Raw genomic sequence first — 22,519 nt, forward strand, 5'->3', positions numbered from 1 at the left:
CCTAGTTTGGGTATCAGTTTTATACTTGCTTCAGAAAATGAGTTCTGGAGTTTGCTGTCCTTTTATATATTCTTGAATAATTTGTGTAAAATTTTATGTCATCCCTTCTCTGAATGTTTGGGAGAATTCACTGGTGAAGCCAGCTGGTCTAGAACTTTTTCAATGGCATGATCTATTTCTTCTTTTGTTATAGGTGGGTCTGTTGAGGTTTTCTACTCAGCCTAGGTTAATTTAGGAAGGTTCTGTGATTCTAGTCATTTGTTTATTTCATCAAGATTTTCAGATTTGTTGGAATGCAGTTTTTAATAGTATCATGTTATTTTTACTTCATTTGGTTCTGTGTTGATGTCACTTTTTCTTATCGATATTTGCATCTTCTTTTCTTTTGTTAGGTTTGCTATTGGTTTGTCGATTTTGTTAACCCATTCAAAGAACCAACTTTTTACAAAATAATTTTATTGGGGGCTCTTACATCTCTTATAACATTCCATACATCAGTTGTATCAAGCATATTTAGACAAGTTGCCATCATTATTTCCAAAACATCTCCTACTTGAACCCTTGGTATAGCTCCTCTTTTTTCCTCTCCCTACCCCATCCTGGTGAATTCTTGGTCAATTATATATTGTTATTATTTCATATTTCACACTGTCTGTTGTCTCCCTCCATCCACATTTCTGTAATTCACCCCCTATTTAGGGGGGGCTATATATCCAACCTTGTGATGAGTTCCCCCTTCCTTCTCCCTGATCATCCCCCTACCCTCATGATATTGCTACTCCCACTACTGTCCCTGAGGGGTTTATTTGTCCTGAATTCCATGTGTCGAGTTCTTATCTGTACCAATGTGTGTTCTACAGTCTATCCAGGTTTGTAAGGTAGAACTGGGTCATGGTAGTGGGTGAGGAGGAAGCGTTCAGGGACTAGAGGAATAATGTGTGATTTATCGGTGCTATACTACACCTTGATTGAATCATCTCTTTCATATAACCCTTTGTGGGGGGGCTATCCAACTGTCTACAGATTGGCTTTGGGTCTCCACTCCAACCCCACTTCTTTTTTTTTTTTTCCCCAATTGTTTTTCTGTTTTCTGCTCTTATATTTATCATTTCTTTTCTTTTGGTGGCTGAAAGTTTATTTTGTTGCTCTTGTTCTATTTGTTAAAGATGTTGAGTTAAGGTGTTTATTGCTGTCAATTGCCCTACGATACTGCTGTGCCCCAACGGCTTTGGTATGCTGTATGTTTGTTCTTATTTGTTTCAAGGAATTTTAAATTTTCTTTCCTTATTTTTTCAATTACCCAGTAGTTATTAAGCAGGGTTTTGTTCCATATCCATGTATTTGATTCCCCACTCCCTTGATCTTCCTATTGTTGGTTTCTAATTTTATAGGTGTTGTCTGAGACAATGATTTGTGATATCTTGATATATTTTTTAAGTTATTAAGGCATGCTTTGTGGCCTAACATGGCCTTCTAGAGAATGTTCCATTCGCACTGGAAAAGAATGTGTATTTTGCTGCTGTTGGGTGGAGTTTACTCTATATATCTAGAAGGTTAAGTTGATTGTGTTGTTTAGCTCTTTTATGTCTTCGCTGAATTTCTTTCCTGATGTTCTTCCTTAAGAGTAGTGTGTTGCAGGGAATCCAGGGCGGATAATCCCTTTAGGACCAGTGGTGTGAGTGGCAATACTGGGAGGGTAGAGGGAGGGTGGGTTGGAAAGGAGGAACTAATTACAAGGATCTACATGTGACCTCCTCCCTGGTGGACAGACAACAGAAAAGCGGGTGAAGGGAGACATCAGACAGGGCAAGATATGACAAAATAATAATCTATAAATTATCAAGGGTTCAGGAGGGAGAGGTGAGTTGGGAGGGAGGGGGAAAAATGAGGAGCTGTTGCCAGTGGCTTAAGTGGAGAACAACTGTTTTGAGAATGATGAGGGCAATGAATGTGCAAATGTGCTTTACACAATTGATGTATGTGTGGATTGTGTTAAGAGTTGTATGAGCCCCTAATAAAACGATTTAAAAAAAAAGAGTGGTGTGTTGAAGTCTCCTGCTTCTATTGTACCATCTATCTCTCTCCAACTCAACCTGTGTTTGATTAACGTACCTTGAAGGTCTTTCATTGGTGCACATGTTTATCAGAATTATGTCTTCGTGTTCAATTGTCCCTTTAATCATGATGTGGTGCCCTCTTTGTCTCTCATGATGGATTATACCTTGAAGTCTGCTTTACCAGGGATTAGTATTGCCACTTTTATTTTTGATTGCCATTAGCTTAAGATATTTTTTCCATCTTTGATTATTTAGTCTATTTTTGTCTTTGTGTTTCTTATAAGCAGCATATTGATGGGTCCAGTCTTCTTGCCCAGTCTGCTTCTCCCTGTCTCTTGACTATGCATTTAATCCATTTGTATTATTGACATGTGTGGGTTTATTGCTATTATTTTGCTGTTGTATGTGTAGTGCTATTGGCTTCTTTGTTCTTCAGGACTTTCTGTGCTAAATTCCTTTAGTTTATGGATTTTCTTGTCCTTTTTTACCTTGTTCCTTGGACTTTTGGGGGGCTATTTTTCTTTTAGATTGGAACCAAGTGATTTGTCTTCGTGCTCACTAATTAAGCTTTCTATTGCTTCCATTTTACTGCTTTCTTTTAAGTTGTTGTCTAATTTTATCTCTTAATATTAATCTTCTAGATTTCTGTTTAGGTTTTATTGTTGTTACAACTTTTCTAATTTTTCCCATATTTCCACCATAGTTCTTGCAATATATTGTTTTCTCCATCCATTGCAAGTACTGTACATCATTCCTATGAATTCTTTTTCTGGTAGTTCCAGTGCCTTTTTTTCCTCAGTAAGGTCCTTTGACTTGTATATCAGTCACTTGTTTGCTTTCTTGGATTCTTTGTATGGGCTGATATTTTCCATGGTCTCTGTCACATTGTGGTCCATTGCTATGGTTGGGAGGGTGTCTAGGTCACATGGGGACAGTTGCATCCACCGAGGAGTGCAAGAAAGGGATACTATAAACCAGAGCATAAAGCAGAGAGGAGGGGGATGCTGTTTCAGGGGGCTATCCCCTCAGCCATGGAGAACAGCAGGAGGGAGGTGGCCAAGGTCCCATTCCTGCACTATTTGGGCAGGCTCTTTCCTCAGTCATGGAGAACTGCGAGGCATTTGTAATCAGTATTTCTGTCACACAGTTCCCCAGGTTTGGGAAAGAGAACATATTTCTTAAGGAAAAGAGTCCTGCACTTGCTCTGTTAGCCTCCGGTCATAAGCAGCAGCCCATGGAGAGAGGGAATGAGCCATGAGCCAACCCCACCCTGCTCGTCAGTCCTGCTGGTTCAGTGCTGAATAAATGCAAAAGTAAAATGCCCTACTCAGACTGCGGCCCCAGCCCATTTGCAAGCATGCAGACCTGGATGCCCTCCTCCAAGTACCGTCTATATGCATGTATAAACTGAGTTTTTCAGCACATTTTTTATGCCGCTTCTGTGGTAAAATTAGGTGCCTCAGCTGATATTCGGGTCGGCTTATACTCAAGTATATACAGTACTCAGGATCCCTTGGGAAACAGGGCTGGTTTGCCCCTGCTTCCCCCTCCTCCTCACAGCACAGAAGATCTGTCCATTCCACCTCTGCTCCTGTCTGCATCCACAATCTTCCAGGAGTGGAGGATTCACCATTTGCTTCGTTCCGTTCGCTTAGCTTTTAGCTTTTCCTTCCAAGATTCCAGGCACTGGTTTCTCTTCCGTGTTGCTTTTCTCTGTATCTGTTCTAGGGAGGAGCTATAGTGAGTGCCTCTGCATAGGTGGCCATATTAACCAGCAGTCTCAAATTTCCAACCTTTCCAGGAAAATAGTGGAGCACGAACCATTTACGCCACCCAGGAGCCTCATCTTTTGACCTCACCTGAAATCCAAACTAAACTCATTGCCATTGAGTTATTCCAACTCATAGTGACTCAATACAAGAGCACTGAGCTGCCCGCATAGGGTTTCCTAGGTCGTAAATCTTGATGGAAGCAGCCTGCTACATTTCCTCCCCCAGAGTGGTTGGGGGTTCCGACAGCTAGCCTTTAGCTGCTAAGCCCAGTGTGTCAGCATTCTTCTCAACCTCACTCAGGACATCCCAGGGGAGGTGGGGAGAGGGACCAAGGAAGGAAGGAAGCTGGCCAGAGATGCTGAAAAGGGGGGAGGGGAGGGGGAGAAAAGAGCATATTGTAGTAAACATCAGGATTCCCCCTTCTCTCCTCAACATCACTTCACTTCAACATCAGGTGCTACTGCGGGGGAGGGTCACATCACCTCTGCTTCACAGATGAGAAATGCCAGAGGGAGATGGGCTGGGGGTCACTTTCCCAAGGTCACAGAGAGTAGAAGGAAACATCAGACATTGGACCAAAGTGTCCCAGCACCACTGCACCAGGCTGAGCATGTGAGATAGAAGTCAGGAGAAAGGCTGAGGAGCCAGGGGTGGATCTAGACTGGTGGTGGGGGTGGGGATGGGGTGGGGTGACAGATAAGGGGGTGCAGAAGTGAGGTAGCTGGGTGGGCAGCAGGCAGAAGCCAACAGAGGCCTGGCTCCCTGAGACCCGCATTTCCCCACTTTCCCCCTAGCAGAGCAACTCACGGTGGTAGGGAAGATTTCCTTCAACCCCAAGGATGTGCTGGGCCGAGGGGCCAGCGGCACGTTCGTGTTCCGGTGAGTGGTATCCAGGGAGCGTTTTCTTCCAAGCACCCCACCATCCAAGGTGGGTATACGTTGGTTCCTTACTCACCAGTGCCTGCCCCTTTCTTCACCTGCTCTCTCTGAACTTCTGTTCACCCACCTCCCAGGGGACAGTTTGAGGGGCGGGCAGTGGCTGTCAAGCGGCTCCTTCGGGAATGCTTTGGCCTTGTCCAGCGTGAGGTGCAGCTGCTGCAGGAGTCCGACCGGCACCCCAACGTCCTCCGCTACTTCTGTACAGAGCGGGGGCCACAGTTCCACTACATTGCCCTAGAACTCTGCCAGGCCTCATTGCAGGAGGTGAGGCCAACGCTCAGAAAGGGAGGGACCAGCACAGTGGGTTGGCCTGGGGTCCCCTGGCTATAGGGTGACACTGCCCCTTGCTTCTCAGTATGTGGAGGCCCCCAACCTGGACCTCTGGGGCCTGGAGCCTGACGTAGTGCTGCAACAGCTGATGTCTGGCCTGGCCCATCTGCACTCCTTGTGCATAGGTACCAGTCTCCTTGGGCTCCCTATCCTCCACCCCTCCTGCCCCAGTCCTAGCCCCAGGCCCAGGCCCCGAGCCCTCTCTACTCCCCCAGTGCACCGAGACCTGAAGCCGGGCAACATTCTCATCACAAGGCCTGACACCCAAGGCCAAGGCAGGGTGGTCCTCTCGGACTTTGGCCTCTGCAAGAAGCTGCCCGCTGGTCGCCAGAGCTTCAGCCTCCGCTCGGGCATCCCTGGCACAGAGGGCTGGATGGCACCCGAACTCCTTCAGCTCCCAACCCCCGAGAGCCCGGTGAGTCTTTCCACCAGGGGGGCTCAGGGATCCTGTGAAATCATGCCACGCTTGAGGCTTGGAGTCTGGCCCTGTCCCACCCTGGGCAACGCCTCTGGGCCAACAGTCGTTCATGTGGACAGTGGAGGGAGTTAGTCTTTCTTCCCTGCAGCAGGGGCCCCGGTAGTTTAATGGTGAAATGCTGGGCTGCCCTCAGCAGCTCGGAGCAAGCACAGGGGGCGGCAGCTTTCTATTCCTGTGGAGAGTTAGTCTCAGAAAGGCACGGAGCAAGTTCTGCCTGGTCCCATCCACAGGGTCCCTGTGAGTTCGCTTTTGGAGTTTGGGGCCTCTGCAGCGGGAAGACGAGGCGGCTGCTTTGGAAAAGACTCGGCCTGGGAAACCCCAGGAGCAGTTCTATAGGCTGGCTGCGTGGGTCTCTACCGCAAAAGGAGACCTGGTGAGGCAGTGACTGAAGCACTTGGCTGCTACCTGAAAGGCTGGTGGTTTGAACTCACCAACTACTTCACAGGAGAGAGGTGTGCGCTCTGCCTCCACGCAGATCGGTTTGGCAAGTCCTATGGGACAACTCTCCACCATCCTTTCAAATGGAATCAGAGCAAGGGGGTTGCTGCTTATCTAGAGCAGTGCTTCTCAACTGGAGACAGCCTCCTCCCTCTCACCCCCCCCCCCCCCCCCCCCCCCCCCCCCCCGGGACATTTTTCAGTGTCTGGAATTATTTTTGAATGTCACTAGGACAGCAGTTCTCAACCTGTAGGTCGCGACCCCTTTGGGGATCGAATGACTTTCCCAGGGGTCGCCTAATTCATAACCGTAGCAAAATTACAGTGATGGAGTAGCAACAAAAATAATTTTATGGTTGGGGGTCATCACGAGGAAGTGTATTAAAGGATCGCGGCATTAGGAAGGTTGAGAACCCCTGCACTAGTGGCAGGGGTATGCTGACACCTGGTGGGTCGAGTCCTGGGGTGCTGCTGCACACCCAATAGGCAGGACACAAGGAAAGATGGTCAGGCCTGAAATACGACCGTGCTGAGGTTCAGACACCCTGCTCTGCAGAATCGCCTGGAGAACTTTAAAACGCGCCCGGGCGCCCTGGGCCAGTGATTCTGACCTAGCTGGCCTGAAGTCGGAGCCAGGTGACTTCAATACGTAGCTAAAGTTGAGAATCACACTGGCCCAAGGCTTGGAGAGCAAATGAGCTCATGGGAGCTGAGCATAGCACCCGGTGTCTGCCTCCAGTAGTTATGGAGCCCGTTCTATAGATTGGGGATTTATCCATGTGGGGGTGTCCATTAAAGTCATGGCATTCATGAGAGTAACAGGAAGGACAAACACTTGTAAAGTTGAGTCAAAAGACAGTCTGGAAGTCCAGGGACCGAATCTAGCCCACAGGGCTTATTTTTCAAAACGGGAAATTCCACACAAACCTCTGGCTTTCTGAATCCTCTTGGAAAATCAGATGCTCTGCCCTCTGCTGGCAACAATCAGCTAAGGTCCTATAGCTTCTGCTACCTGCCTCCACCCTGCAGGCACGAGGTCTGTAAGCAGGGCTAGCTCAGTAGGGGCAGTTTGAGCCCAGTGACGTGGTGGTTACTGGTTGGGTAGCTAACCATAAGGTCAGCAGTTCAAATCCACCAGCCACTCTGCAAAAGACAAGACAGACAAGGCTATCTACTACTATAAAGAATCACAGTCCTGGAAACTCACAGGGGCAGTTCTAACCTGTCCCTCTAAGCCAGCATTGACTCCATGAGTTTGTTTTGGTTTGGTTCACTGGTGCAGAGGGAACGGGCGAATGGGCGATCGAGCAGCCAGGAGTAGCCTCCCAGGAAATCGTCCTGGGATTTGGATCCAGGCCAAATCCCTGGTTACCCTAGCAGCCCCCATGAGAACCGAGCCAGGCAGACTTCCTTATCAGCGTCTCCCTGGCTCCCAGACCAGCGCAGTGGACATCTTCTCAGCCGGCTGTGTGTTCTACTATGTTCTGTCTGGTGGCAGTCACCCCTTTGGAGGGACTCTGTATCGCCAGGCCAACATCCTCGCAGGGACCCCTTGCCTGGCTCGCCTGGAGGAGGAAGTGCACGGTGAGGAACACTGGGTGTCTCAGGAGGAAGGGCGGGAGGCTGTGCGGGCCTGAAGTCATGCTTCTTCTATCCCCCAGACAAGGTGGTTGCTCAGGACCTGGTGACCGCCATGCTGAGCATGAGACCACAGACCAGGCCCTCTGCTCAGCAGGTCCTGGCCCACCCCTTCTTCTGGAGCAGAGCCAAGCAGCTCCAGTTCTTCCAGGTCAGAGGGAAAGCTAGGGGGTGGCCCTAGGGAGCGTGTGTGTCTGGCTCCTTACTGCAAGCTGACATAAAGCCCAGGCGCCGATCCGTTCCGTCTCGGCAGTCCACCGGCCACTTGCTCCCAGCACAGCTGTCCTCGGTGCCATTCCTTTCAGCCCCAGTTGTCACACCCCCTGTGTGTGCCCAGCGCTCTTTCCACCATTCTGGCTTAGAGCAAGGGACTTGGCACCTCGGCGCCCGTGATCGCATCTGGGGAATGGGGTGGTTGAAAGGGAAGACCCCGTGGGTTGACATGGGGCCACTCAAGAGGCAGGGATCCCTACATCCTAAACTACCAAGCCTTTGCTCCATTGCTCTTCTTACTCATATGAAAGGGTTTCAAATTTGTGGGGAAATCTCGCCATCGTTTCCTGCCACCTACCCACAAGCTGTTTGAAGCCCTCTTGTCCAAGCCCCCTGGCCCTTGTCATGAGGCCCCGCTCTGCGTCCTAGGATGTCAGCGACTGGCTGGAGAAGGAGGAGGAGCAGGAGCCCTTGGTGATGGCTCTGGAGGCAGGAGGCCATGGGGTGGTTCGGCACAACTGGTACACACACATCTCGATGCCGCTGCAAACAGGTGGAGGGCCAGATTCAGAGGGTGGGGTGGGGGCTGCCCAGGAAGTCCTTGTGAATCTCTGTAGGGGCAGCTTTGCCAATTCTTTTCCGCCGGTAGATCTGAGACGGTTCCGGTCATATAAAGGAACATCAGTGCGAGACCTGCTCCGTGCCATGAGGAATAAGGTGGGGCTCCGGGGCTGGGGGGCCCAGGGCTCGGGAAAGCAGGCCCCAGCCACAGCTGAGCCGGGTTCCTCTGCTCTGCCTTCCCGTAGAAGCACCACCACAGAGAGCTCCCGGCGGAGGTGCGGCACGTGCTGGGCCAAATCCCCGACGGCTTCGTCCAGTACTTCACAAGCCGCTTCCCAAGGCTGCTCCTGCACACACACCAGGCCATGCGGAGCTGCGCCTCGGAGAGCCTCTTCCTGCCCTACTACCCACCAGCCTCTGCGGCCGGGAGCTGAGAGCCACAGCTGGGGTGGGGTGGGGGGAAGGGAGCCGGGCTGGTGGCCAAGGATGGCCTCAGTGCAGAGGCCTGGCAGACCGGGGGAGGCCCCAGAGCAAAGGGAATAAAAGAAGATTCACATAGATTTAATGTATATAAAGCAAAGGATAGGGCAGTCCAAAATTCAATAGAAATCATCTGTACAATTCATAGGGGAGGCGCAAGGGAAGTGGCTATGGGACCCACACCTGGACACGTGAAAAAATAATTTACAAAACCGCCCCCACCTGCAAGGATGGTGTCCCGCTTTCCTTGGCCCCCGGGGCTGGGAGGCGTGTGAACCAGTGTAGGCCCGGGGTGCTGGTGGGAGGGGAGAGGGGCACCAGTCCGAAGGGAGGGAGTCCTATGAGGAGGCCTTGAGGCGGTTGGTGGCCGAGCGGGAGCTCAGCAGCTTGTCCACCATGGTGCGGGCGTAGCGCAGGCGGCTGGCCAGCTCCTTGGAGCAACCGTGCTCCTCCAGGAGGCTCAGGCGGTACGTGCGGAAGTCCCGCTTCTCGTTGATGTAGGTCACCGCCGCCATCAGCGGGCACAGGATGAGTTTAGTATGGTCCTGGAAGGGTGGGAGACGGCCAGAGGGAAGAGGTCAGTGGGCTGGAAAGCCTTGCTGCCAGTGGGTTTGAAGGGCATGTAGGGGAGGAATCGGGAGTCTGGTGGAGCAGAAGTGAAGCACTCAGCTGCCAACTCAAACATTGGGCGATTCAAACCCACCAGCTGTGCTGTAGGGCAAACGGCTGGGTGGGGGGTGGGGGGACGGGCGGGGGAGTCAGCTTGAGTTGAGGCAGTTTTGCTCTGTCCCATCGGGTCACTATAGTTGAGTCAGAATCAACTCAACAGCAATGGGGTTTGCCTGGGATGGAAAGAAGCTATCTCAGCTGATGGGAGAGTCTCTATCCCACGGCACTCTCTTATTGCTGCTACCAAGGATAGATGGAAACACACAACTCCTGTGGGCTCACTGCCAGACTCCGAAACCCCACCCCACAGTTGCTGGGCTCACCTGGAAAAAGTTGATCTGCACACAGCCATTGCTGAGATGCAGGATGATGGCGCTGCGGGTACGGAACCAGGTCCGCAGGTAGGGTAGCCGGGCCAGCTCATCCCCTTCCCGTGGCGTGATGTTGGCACCAGCCTTCAACAAGTGTTCGCTCATGTAATTCCGGAAATACTTAAGGAGTGTGATCTGGTTGGAAAATGGGACAGGTGGGCCAGTTACAGCCTGGCCCTGGGATGAACCCATACTCCAACATACCAAGCCCATGGCCCGGCCAGCGCTCACCTTCTTCGTCAAGGAGTTGGGGTGGGAATTGACGGTGAGGTAGGACTCTGTGCCGTCCCGCTCAATGTACTGCAAGCTCTCCCCGTCATTGTAGAGGATGAGGCGGGTCGAGTCATTGAAGAGCACCCCCACACTGTTGTCACACAGCTGATATCCTGGCGGTAGGTGGGGGAAGGCTTCAGAAATGGGGAGTGGGGACTAGAGGGACCCTGGGAGGTACAGGATGGAGATGGGAGGCCTGGGAGTCAGCAAGGGCCACCTGGCACCTGACTGGGGAGGTCCCATTTTGTTGGACTAAACCCACCCATTCCAGAAAAAACCTACCGAGGCCATATTTGTCTGAATAGTCCACCCACTTGCTGATCCAGAAGATGGGAATGCAGGCGGGATCCTCAGCCTCCTCTGAGATGGAAACAGAGAGGTGATTGGTTAGGATCGGTCTTGTCCCCTCTGGTCCCTCATGTGGCCCCCAACAGGGAAGCCAGCCAGGCACCTAACCAGGGCTCAGCCAAGACTCAAGAGAAGAGGAGACAGCTATTGTCTGTCAGCCAGGCCTGGGGTCCTGGAAGAACAGCATGGCCCGACCACCAGTAAGCACAGACAAGGAGCAGGATAGGCTTTGAAGCAGAGAGTTACAACACTGTGTGCCAACGCCCCTCATTCATTCAATGGGCCCATTTATTGAAGGCCAGTCACCGCCAGGGGCACAGTGAACAAAAGGAGCAAACCCCACTTTCATTCTGCTGGCAGACATGAAGACTAATGGAAGTAAACGTGGACAATAGAAAGCCAATGTGCAGGGGGCACGAAATGTCCTTCAGGGTGATGGAAGTTTTGCAAACAGCCAGCAACAGTGATGGCTGCATAGCGGGAGGGATGTACCAAGGATCACTGAAGTATACACGTCAAAAAATGTCGCAATGCCAATGTTTGGATGCCACAGAAATAAATATAGATGAAATATGTAAGCCACTGCTACATTGCTCAGTCAGCGGCTGGCGGATCGTCTTCCTTTCTAGTTTGAGTGATTAAAAGTTATGAGAATAAATTCAGAGTGTAATAGTGGTTATCTGGTGCAGAAGAAAAGGAATGGGGGAGGGAACTGTTTTTGTTTACGGGGATGGAAAACTAGTTGACAGAGGTACAGCACTGATGTAACGGGTCTCACTAACGTGAGGCATTTCATAGTCATTCCTGCTATGAAATCACGGCAACCTTTATGGAACAAAAGTACCAGAATGTGACGCTGTCGTTTCTCAGTGGTCAGAGCTATACACTTCTGAAGGTGATGTTTCTAACTCTAAACCTCCCCGCAACCCACAAAACAAATTCTGAGCTCTGATATACACCACATCAAAATGGCAGTTTTAATATCCTTGAGGTTCAAAAGCATGTTCTTAGAAATGTTCTTTGAGTTTGGAGAACCAAACAAAAAGAAGGCTGGAGGTGCAAGATCAGGGCTCAAGGGTGAACGGGGCAAAGTTACCCAGTAAAACTCTTCTAGGACAGCCCTTGCTACCATGGTAGAATGAGTAAGTGCATTGCCCTGGTGGGAAAAAACTTCTTGGCACAGCTTTCCTAGCCTGTTTCTAACTAATGCAGCTTTTAATTTTCTGTAAGCATCTTCCAAAAAAGCCATGGTCATCCTGTGTCCTTTGAGAAAATCTATCAAGATTACCCCTTGGGAATTCCACAAAATAGTCACCATAGCCTTTGAGCTGGCCTCTCTGCCTTCAATTTAACTGGCCTGGCAGATCCTAAAGGAAGCCTCTGTTTTGAGTGGACTTTTTGGAATGGCAGTAAGACAACTGTGTCATGACTGAGAGAGCCGTCTGCAGATATCCACTGATTGCAGACGCATTCCCACATATTTTGCTCAAAGCAAACCCGCGGATGAATGCACTGGAGCAGCGGTTCTCAACCTGTGGGTCGAGACCCCTTTGGGGGTCGAATGACCCTTTCACAGGAGTCGCCTGATTCTTAACTATAGCAAAATTACAGTTATGAAGTTGCAACAAAAATAATTTTATGGGGGCGGGGGGGTGGGGTGGGGGTCACCACAACATGAGGAACTATATTGAAGGGTCGAGGCATTAGGAAAGTTGAGAACCACTGCACTAGAGCGATACTTTTTGGCATGCCCATGTATACATGGGAAAGATGGTAATCGGCAACAAGAAGAAAAACTTGTGACAACTCCAAAAACATCAAAACGTTATGTTCAGTGTCGATAATCAATCCCTTATGTGAAATCAACAAACAAATATTGGAATATTTGAAATCTAGGGCAGGTAAGGGGACAGGACGCGTGGGGAGGCCTGAAAATGGTCCAGGACACACCACTGGACGGGCCAGACGGCGGAGGACATGCATTCCAGGGGGAGGAGTACGAGCAGACAGACACCCATGACCATGACCAAAGTATGTCTGGGTCTGTCAATCAAGGAGGTCACTGAGACAGCAGGTGCCAACGCGCCCAGGCTGCACCCTCAGAAGGCAGCCAGAAGTAATCTGAGGTGGCTGCCAGAAGGGTCATTTGTGGAAAGAGTAGATGCATCCGAGAAACAGGACCTTGGATGTCAAAATAACGCACTTGAACTTAACAGACGGGAAGTAGGGGAAGCCATGGTGACCGGGGCTGAGACAAGCCCGGCTGGCTGGGCCCACGCTTGCCCTCTCCATGTACCCCAGGTCCACCTCATCCCCACCAGGCCCCACAGTGCCCACCTTGCCTCACTAGCCCCCGTTCCGAGGGCTTAGTGGCATTGACGCTATGTAGCTGCTGTAGCATGTCACTGAGGTGGCAGTCAACTGCCTCACCCATCTCCTGAGCCACTGGCTCCTCTTTTTCCCGGGGACGTTCGGGCACAGGGTTCTCCATGCCTAGGAAGAAGATGAGGCATGGTTATTAGCTGAGCACAGAAGCAAAGTGGTTGAGACTAGCACTGGACACCCTGGCACAGCTGGCACCCTCCCCAGAGAAAGGGCCCTTCGGAAGTAGGTGCCAACTCAGGGCGACCTTACGTGCAACAGAAGGAAACGCTGCCTGGCCCTGTGCCATCCTCACAATCGCCCTTAGTTTGGGAGCCCATTGTTGCGGCCACTGTGTCAGTCCATCTCTGTGAGGGTCTTCCTCTTTTTTGCTGCCCTGCTGCTTTCCCAAGCATGATGTTCTTCTCTAGGGACAACATGTCCAAAGCAGGTGGGATGGAGTCTCTCCATCCTTGCCTTTAAGAAGTATCCTGGCTGTGCATCTTCCCAGGCAGATTTGTTTGTCCTTCTGGCGGTCCCTGGGACTGTCACTCTTTTTTGCCAGCACCACAGCTCTTGAAATGGTTGAACGTCCACGCGTTATTGTTTGGTACGGGTCATCTTTCCATCTTCTTTTGATACTTCCCGTATCGTTCATTTTGCCGATTGAATCTTTCAACATCACAACTCGCGGCAGCTGTCATAGCTTTAGGTAAACGGAGTCAACGCAGTTAGCCAAGCAGTAGCTGCCGTGTTCCTGTGTCAGCACATCGTACTCACTAGTTCCTCCAGGTCCAGGCCAAGGTCTTCCGGAAGGCAACACAGCCACAAGAGCTTCAGAGCTCAGGCCTCTGACCCAATGGTCTTCTAGCCCTATGGGTACCACATCCACTCAGGACAGTCTGGCCTCAAGCAAAGATCTTAAAGGCATCTTCTACAGGAGAGAAGATGGAAGGGCTCCGAAAATCAGCTCACCAGCGGGATGGCTCATGAGGGCCTTTAAAAATGAAATCAGAGCCCTAGTAGCACAGTGGCCAACTGCAAGGTGGGCAGCTCAAACCTACCAGCCACTCTGGAGGAGGAGGATGTGGCCGGTGGCTTCGATCCAGATGACAACCTGGTCCTACAATAATGGTCATGATGAGTCAAGAACTGGATCAATGGCCACAGGTTAATCTTTTAGTTTGAAAATGGTCAAGGGAAACTAGAAGGATTTCCCACCTCAACGTCACGCTACCTGCTTATATCTGATCACAGAGAATCTGAAAACATCCCGACATTTCTCACATGGATTCTATCACGGCGGTAGAAACGTATGCTATCTTATGTAATGTGAGATGTTTCAGAAAACAGTTTAAGGTGGGCTTTCAAATTTCAAATAGCGAAACAACTAGGTTGTGACAAGGATTCAAGTGTGAAATATCATGCTGGAGGTTTGCTTTAAAATAACAACTTTAATAAAAAGGGGCCGGGGAGGTAGAGTAGATCAAGTAAATACAGCCAAAGGCTGACAATGACTGGGAATGGATGAGGAGTTCACAAAAATTCATCACGCAGCTCTTTCTGGAAAAGCTTGGAATTTTCATAATAAAGTGTGTTGTTGTTTTTAAAAGTGTGTGTTCAAAATGTAAACAAAACACTCAAATGGAAAAAACCAAACTCATTGCCATGAAGTAGATCCGGGCTCATAGTGAGCCTGCAGTTGAACTGCCCTGTGGGTTTCTGAGACTATCACTCTTCACAAGAGTAGGAACCCCGTCTTTCCTCCCTCAAAGCAGCTGGTGGTTACACACTGCGGTTGGCAGCCCAACAGGGAACCACTGCACCCTGAGGGCGCCTTTGTCCTTCTGATAGGCACAGAGAAAAGTGCTATCTCTCCCTGCCAACAACATGGGCCTAACCAACCCCACGGTTTCACGAAAGACAAGGAGGGAAGAGACAGACAACTGTCAACGGCTGTTAAGAGACATAACTACACACAATGTGGGATCCTGAATTGGATCTTGATCCTGGAGGAGAAAGGCGGCATCAGGGAGTAAAATCCAAAAGGAGGCAGTAGTGGTGTTAAGAGTATCACCCCAATGTTTTCTTAGTTTTCCATCCTTGGTCGTTTTTGCCTCTTTTTTGCAGGTCTACATTTATGTCAAAAGCTATTTAAAAAGCAATTTTTAAGGGGGAGAGGAGGGGAGGAAGGGGATACCGATCCCAATGATTGACACATAACCACACCATACCCCACTCCCTCCAGGGGATGAACAACAGAAACCGTGGGGGAAGGGAGATTGTGGTCAGTATAAGATATGAAAATAATTTATCAAGGGTGTGGGGGAGGGAGGGAAAAGCCGCCAATCAAATGATCTTTTAATAGTAATAATAATAATAAAAGCAATTTCTAAAAACCAAAAATTAACGGAAACCAATTGCTCTGGCGGTGCTGTCAGTGTTGGACTCCCCGCCCCCACTAACCTCAAGCAGCTCCCCACCCACCCACGGCGGCTCTATAGGAAAAAGATGAGGCTACCTGCTCCGGAGCAGATCCACGGCCTCAAAGCCCCCACCCTCTGCAGGGGCACTGAGTCAGAACGACTCAATGGCAGCAGGTTGGCTTTTTCAGTATCTACTCAGTGGGGGGAGGGAAAGGTATTTGATGCAACTTCTTTTGTATTATATATTATACAGTTAGCAAAGTAAAAAATAGTCACCACACACATCGGGGAGGGAAGATGCTATATAAGACAATATTGTATCCATGCTCAGTTTCCTGAACTTGGTAATTGTGCTATCTGTTAGTTTTGTATAAAAATCTTTTATAAAAGCAGTAAGAGCCAATGATTTTTCTTTAAATCTTAGATAATTTAAGAGATAGTGATATAAAATGTAATCTTTTTTTAGTACATCCAAGCCCTAAATAACTAAACAGCAGTACTGTTAAAAACCACTTACTGAGTGTATTCTATGTAAGAAGCCCTGTCCTAGTTACTAAGTATACATAAAATAAATGAATAAAATAGCAAAGAAAAATCTTTTAGGAGCTATCCTCAGAAGTAGGGAGCATAAAGGAAGGGCTATACACACACACACACATAAAGCATAATTTCTCCTGATGCTTTATAAAAGAGGGGCTCAGAGAGAGCAAATGTGGAAAACAATTCGAGTCGAGCTTCTGGGTTAAAGGGCCGAACCGTGCAGCTAACTTTTCAGGAGTTGTCTTGAAATACTCTCAAGACAAAAATGCTAACAATGTGAATAAGGCCCATCGATACTCTCAAATGCGCTCCCTCCAGGGGGATTTCCTAGTTGTGACCCGTGCGAGACCCAGAAGCTAAGCAATCGCATGTGGCTTTGAAAATGGCCATCGTTTTAATGAGATGCAGAATGGCATTTAAAGAGAACGGTGGCTGGGATTAGCTTCTTGCGTACTTTTTATTTTAAAAAGTGGAAAAAAATAAAGGGGGAGGTGGGGTAGAGGAAGCAAATGTAGCCAAATGTTCATTACTGACTATGGTTGGTGCTTTATGTATATTTTTTACAATGAGTCACCAAAGAATTGTGTTGGGAATTGTTGTCAATCCATGTTTCCCCAAGGTGTGTGCGGTGGTAGTGGGTGGGGAGAAGTGTCCTGCGAAAGGACACCGACACTTTATCCTGGAGAAGCCCTGGCGGCACAGTGGGTCACATACAGGCTAACACAAGGTCAACATTTTGAAACCACTAGCCGCTTTCTACGCCCGTGAAGACTTTACAGTCTCAGAAACCCACAGGGACAGTTGTACTGTCCCATAGCGTCACCATGAGTGAAATTGATTCAAAAGCAGTGAGTCTGGAGTGTGAGTTTACACCTTATTATGGATCATGGGCTACAATACCATTGTTAAGTCCCAGGAGGACACGGAGTAAATTTTTTCTGAAAGGCGGGCAATAGGCCAAATATGCTTGAACATATGTTTAAGAGAATTGTTTAGGCTTGACTTTAAGGGCCACTCTCCTCTTCTTGGGCCCGAGGGGTCTTGTCCCTGCCACGGTCAGGTCTGTCTTTGCTGACCAGACCCAGGGGCAGAAGGGTCTTCTTCTAGCCATGGCTTCAAGGATAGGGCAGGAGGGCATTGGCTCCACCCCTCAGCTTGGTGGGGGGATGCCACCCACACACCCCATACGCGGGCTTTCCCTGCAGGTCTGCTCCCTCCTCTAACACCCATTTTACCTTTATTGAGGACTGTGAGAGGTTTCCGGTGGCTGGAGTCCAGGCTGCTGGGAGCGATGGAGAACCGGGGTGGAATGGTGAGGCAGGTGATGGGCAGCCGGGCAGGGATATAACCCGAAGTAAAGAACTCGTCGTTCAGCAGCTCACTAATGGTCGGGCGAGCGCAGGGATCGGTCTGAAGCATTTTCTGGATGAGGGAGGCCGCCGTGGGGTTGATGTGCTAGCGCAGGAAGGAGAGCCATGAGCATGAGACAGGAGACCCAACCCACAGCCCAGCTCAAAGGACCTGTCTCTGCCTTCCAGTCTCTAATATGCCACGGTCCAGGGACTATCAATCACGCCAGTGTCCCCGCGATCAGCTTCAGTGAATCGACAGGTGTCAAGCTAAGTTGTGAGGATTGTTGCCCTGGAAGCGTTGTGCAAGGCCGGCAGTTCAAAACCACCAGGTGCTCCACGGGAGAGAGAGGAGGCTTGCTATCCCCGTAAAGATTGAGTCTCAGAAACTGGCAGGGGCAATCCTACCCTGCCCTATAAGGTTGCTGTGAGTCTGAATCGACTTGATTACAGTCAGTTTGTCCCCAGCCCCACTCCCTCTCCGCTTTGGGTCTCAAGATTAGCTTTAGGTTGAGAAGGGGAATTGCTTGAGAATAAAGGCTTTGATACTGGGTTCAAAGATCTGGATTCAAATCCCAACTCTGTCCTCTAATACTATCTGGAACACCTAACTTTCTCGGGCCTTTGTATCCATCAGCATCTGTTAAATGAGCTATGTGCAACAATGCTGGAGAATGGTCGAAATTCAATGAGTTATTACCCAGCACAGGTCTGGGACGCACCAGCAGCTGTCTGACATTGACTACACTCACTGTGTGCCAGGGCAGAGTCCTAAAAGCAAGAAGTCTGTCAACTCCTTTGACTCTCACAAAAGCAGGTGAGGTGGGGACCCCTATCAGGATGCCTCCTTGGCAATGAAGAAATGAAGGAAGCCTGGAGAGGGGACGTGCCTTGCCTCAAAGCACACTTAATGAGCAGTGGGGCTGACTTCCATAGCCAAGGGATCAAGGTGTCAAGGTCAATCCTTCTGTCCTTCATAAGTAGATGGGGTTCCTGGCCACACACAAGGACACCAACTAGAAAGTGGCCACGTGCTAAGCTACTACTGAACATGCTATTCATTTAAAATGTGTCTATGCTGGTTGGCTGTGAGAATAGCAACCACTTTGCCATTGGGTTCGTGGTGGCTGACAGTTATGTAAGTGCTTAGTGTATGCATTCTGGAAGCCAAGGGGAGGGGGGGAACCAAACCCACTGCCAACTAGTCAACTCAACCCTGGAAGGCAGCGCAGCCCCACCCTTAGGGCTTCCATGGCTAGTCTTTATGGAAGCAGACTGTCACATGTGGCATGGGGTCCCCAGGTATCGAGCGGCCGTCCATTGGTTCCAGGTGGTCCATTCAGCTACGAAGCGCCAGAACCAATCTGAACCAAGGCGGTCGGTCCAGCCCCCAAAGGAAAGATTTCTTCCCTCCTGGCGTTTGTTTGGCTTTTTTGCCTTTTACATGTCGGTTGAGTCACATCCTTTGGGAGACTCCACGCTCTCTTCCTTTATGGGAAAAAACAAAACCAAACCAAAAAACCCCTATGGGCACCTATGCGCCAGGTTCTACATGCAATTTCAGATAGACCTTCGAAAGTCCTATGGCTGGAGTGGACCTATCTCGGTTCCCAAAATTTAGCTGGACTCAGTAGGAAAAACAGGAATTCAGTCTTGTTAGTCACCTTAGGAATGCTGTATTCATTCTTCTTGATCCGGAGGTAGGTCTCTTTTAGGCAGGACGTCTCAAACGGCGGTTTGCCCACTAACAAAGTATACCTGTAAGTAGAAGGTAGGATTTGGCTCCTACTCAGAGGGCCCATTTCAAGCCAGAGCAGTGTCCGGGCATCCTCTTGGTCTAGGCCCCTAAAGTCAATCCCAAGTTCACTCAGCAGCCCTATGAGCCAGGACACTGATTGGATGAGCCCTCAGCAGAATACCAGGACTGAGGCCAGAGTGGCCATGGAGCCCCGTTTTTCAACTCCAGCTTGATGTAACACAGGGCTCTGAAGGGGCCCCAGAGGCTGTTGGCGGTACAAAGCAAGTTAAAGTAGAAAAGCTCTTCCGGAAGCAGCTCCGCATTTAGCAGTTCCAGGCTTACAAGAAGGCTTGGCATTTTCATTTTGAAAAAAAGGCTCTATTGTAAAAGAAGTAGGCAAGCCACTGCAACAGCGCATGTCGAACTCTGCAGCACCCTGGCCAATGACCAAAACCACCACCACCTGAAAATTCAGACCCACAGATCTGCCTCCCCCCCCCACCAAACCTTCTCTGATGGTCTTGATCCAGACAGCACAGGCATCCCCTCCTGTCAGCCTTAACACTTGGCCAAATCCCCCACCCGCTGGTCAGTGCTGTTTTCTAGGGTCAGTGGTCCTAAAGCTTTATTATATCTAGAAATCAATCAGGCTGAAGTCAAACTCCAGATCTGTTCTAGTAAGTCAGGGCCAGAGTTCCATTTCCATCAAGTTCCTAGGCGATGAAGATGCTGCTGGTCCCTGGAGCAGTGGGCGTCTACAGCAAGGTTATGTAAAGCAGTGCCTCTCCCCACTCCCCCTTCCCAGACCCAAGGCTTGGGCTGCAGGCATCTTGCAGGATACTCCAGAGTGACAGGAAAATTTAATAAGATAGAAAGCAAGCTTTGCTTTTGGGCCATCTGTCCTTCAGAGCAGCCTTTCCGTGAGCAGAAATGTCCCCAGGATAAGGTCAGCCAGGTGAGATGTCCAAAAGGAGCCCTACTGAGGCTGGATGGATTCCAAGACAACTGCTCACTTACATGATGCACCCAATGGACCACACGTCCACCTCGAAACTGTGCCCTTTCTTGCTCAGCACCTCAGGAGCGATGTAGTTGGGAGTCCCACACAGTGTCTTCTTCCGCTCCCCGTCATACTCAACTTTGGTGGCCAGTCCAAAATCCCCTGTTACAGAAGAAGGGAGAGGGGGGCTCTGCCAGCTGCCAAGGCAGACAATTGATTTCAATTCAACTCTCAAGCCCCATTCACTCGTTTCCACAGTCTCGACTCCTTGCACCCAGCCCAGGGAGGTTTACCTGGGAATCCTCCCATCTGCTCACCCCTGGGTAGTGCCTACCGACACCACCCCCACTCCCCATATGAAGGACCGCTGTGCTTCTGAAGGGAACTAGATAGAAATAGCAAAACTCAGAGCTACAGGGATCAAGCAGCTAACCTGTGCCTGGCCACATTTGTGAGGAAGGTATGGGAAGGGGTGGGGTGAGCTGCGGCAAAACAGAAGCCGTCTTAGGGGCACAGTAACCTCCAATACAGCAAAGGACTAGCTTGAGGGAAGGCTGTCCCTGTTCTGCTGGTGATTCCAAAACACTTAAAAGGGGCTCCAAATCCGAACTTTTATGTCAAGCCTCCAAAATAAGAAAATAGGAGCAAATTCTAATTATTTTATAAGAATTCTTCACCAACAGGCAGGCCACTTGCTTGCAGGTCCTTAGTTTTAAATTTCTGGACTTAATGAGACACCCTGGTGTAGTGGGTTACACTTTGGGCTGCTAACCTTAAGGTTAACAGTTCAAAACCAACAGGGGCTCCAGGGGAGAAAGATGAGGCTTTTAACTCCTGTCAAGCGTTAAAGTCTTGGAAACCACAGAGGCTGTTCTACTCTGGCCTGCAGGGTGGCTAGGAGTTGGAATCGACTGATGGCAGTGAATTAATTTAAAATAGCGACTCCATGGCAATCAACTGCTCGGACTTCCCATCATCCTCTTCCTCCATCCTCTCCATATTTCCTCCCTCCACCTCTGCCTCCTCACCCCATCCCCCTCTAGTGGTGTAGGGCACTCCTGCAGGTTCAGCACCTCACCTATTTTCACCTCCAGATCTTCGTTCAGAAAGAGGTTGCCCAGCTTGAGGTCCCGGTGAATGACTCGATTGCGGTGCAGATACTGGCAGCCAAGGACGATCTGCCGCAGGTAGTAGCGGGCCTCGGGCTCCGTCAGCGCTTTCCTCCGCTTGTGCAGCTCCAGCAGGGACTGAGCCCCAGAGGGAGGAGGAATGGAGAGACAAGAGTTGAGAACCATGGGCGGTTAGGGAAAGGCAGCCCAGGGCTGGACCCTGGCCTCCCAGGGTCAGGCAAATGGGGAGGGGACTTGGCAGGTTCTCCCTTCCTACCCTACCCACCCACTCACTCTCCAGGGCAACTGCAAGCTGGACCTTTGCCACAGCACCCTCTTTAGGAGGGACTTTCTCCCAAGACCCTGCTCTGGGCCCTCCCTCCTGGCCCCACTCCGGAAGCTCGGAGCCAGTATCCTCTCTGGGTCTGCGGACCCCTCTTTTCTGAAAGTGCTCCCACACCCCACCCCAGCCCCATTCCGGAAGCTCCAGGTCCCGAGCAACCCTTGCCCGGAGCTCCTCCCCTAGCAACTCCAGGGGTCCAAGCGTCCATCACCAGGGTCCTTCCCTCTCCAAACATCTCGTGTCCAGGGGCCACCTTCCCTCCTCGCAGCAACATGACTCAGGCTCCTGCATCCCCTCCCCCCGCAGCTCCAGATGCTAAGCCCTCCCTGGTCCAGACCCTCCCCTCCTCTAGCTAGACCCCACCAACCCCTCCCTAGCAGTTCGGGTCCCGGCCCTCCTTCCCCAAGCAGCCCTGCCCAGCGGCTCCGGGTCCCCAGGAGAGACCCTCACCCTCCGGCGGCAGAGTTCCAGGACCACGAACACGAAGTCGTTGTCCTCGAAAAAGCCGTGGAAGCCGACGACGTGTAGGTGGGCGAGACTGCGGTGAATGGAAATCTCCATGGACATCTTCTCCTTCTGGTGCGGCTTGAGCAGCAGCGACTTCGGCACGATCTTCCCGGCGAACACCTCCTTGGTGTCCACATCCGAGATCTCGAAGCACTTGGCAAAGCCTCCCTTGCCCAGGAAGCGACCCCGCAGATAGCGCCGCCGGCTGCGCGGGTCCACCAGGACCTCCGGGATCTCCTTGGCCGGCGGCACCGCAGCCGTCGGGCCCGGAGCCGCAGCTCCGGGGACCCCGGGCTTCCCCGTGTCGGCCGGGACCCGCGCCAGCTTCCCTGCGGTCACCGCCGCACTCATGCTTCTGCAGTTTCTCGAGGACTTCACAGGCAAGGGACGGACAGACAGACGCTCCGCTCCGCTCCGCTCCTCCTCGAATTCAAACGCGGCGCCGGGAACGTTACAAGACCCAGCGCGTCCCTGATTGGCCGCGGGGATTTAAAATCCAAACCCGCCGACCGCGAGGCACCATGGGAGCGATCGGCAAAGCCGTCGCCTTTAAATCCCCGCCCCACCCAGCTGGGCAAGG

The 22,519-nt window shown here is 50.7% G+C and overlaps 2 protein-coding genes across 2 annotated transcripts in view; one reads left to right on the top strand and one right to left on the bottom strand.

Annotated features, from left to right (window-relative positions):
• The window catches only part of ERN2 (endoplasmic reticulum to nucleus signaling 2), a 24,453-nt gene extending 15,594 nt beyond the window's left edge, over positions 1–8,859 (top strand). Inside the window, exons 14-22 of the mRNA XM_004706058.1 lie at positions 4,624–4,708; positions 4,843–5,032; positions 5,124–5,223; positions 5,314–5,513; positions 7,450–7,597; positions 7,675–7,802; positions 8,294–8,417; positions 8,514–8,581; positions 8,671–8,859. Coding sequence (XP_004706115.1) covers positions 4,624–4,708; positions 4,843–5,032; positions 5,124–5,223; positions 5,314–5,513; positions 7,450–7,597; positions 7,675–7,802; positions 8,294–8,417; positions 8,514–8,581; positions 8,671–8,859 — 1,232 coding nt within the window. The remainder of the gene's footprint in view (positions 1–4,623; positions 4,709–4,842; positions 5,033–5,123; positions 5,224–5,313; positions 5,514–7,449; positions 7,598–7,674; positions 7,803–8,293; positions 8,418–8,513; positions 8,582–8,670) is intronic.
• A 111-nt stretch (positions 8,860–8,970) lies between these two features.
• On the bottom strand, positions 8,971–22,290 carry PLK1 (polo like kinase 1). Its single transcript, XM_004705719.2, has 10 exons — positions 21,883–22,290; positions 21,059–21,227; positions 19,998–20,142; positions 18,907–19,000; positions 17,129–17,348; positions 12,904–13,059; positions 10,501–10,578; positions 10,177–10,331; positions 9,898–10,080; positions 8,971–9,450 (listed from the first exon to the last, which is right to left on the bottom strand). The coding sequence occupies exons 1-10, from the start codon at positions 22,288–22,290 to the stop codon at positions 9,244–9,246; spliced, it is 1,815 nt and encodes a 604-aa protein (XP_004705776.1). The 3' UTR covers positions 8,971–9,243.
• Between the last annotated feature and the right edge of the window lie 229 nt (positions 22,291–22,519).

This window comes from Echinops telfairi, unplaced genomic scaffold, assembly GCF_000313985.2.
Source record: "Echinops telfairi isolate 266 unplaced genomic scaffold, ASM31398v2 ScPeMD7_5;HRSCAF=22, whole genome shotgun sequence".
In the NCBI taxonomy this organism is placed as follows: Eukaryota; Metazoa; Chordata; class Mammalia; order Afrosoricida; family Tenrecidae; genus Echinops; species Echinops telfairi.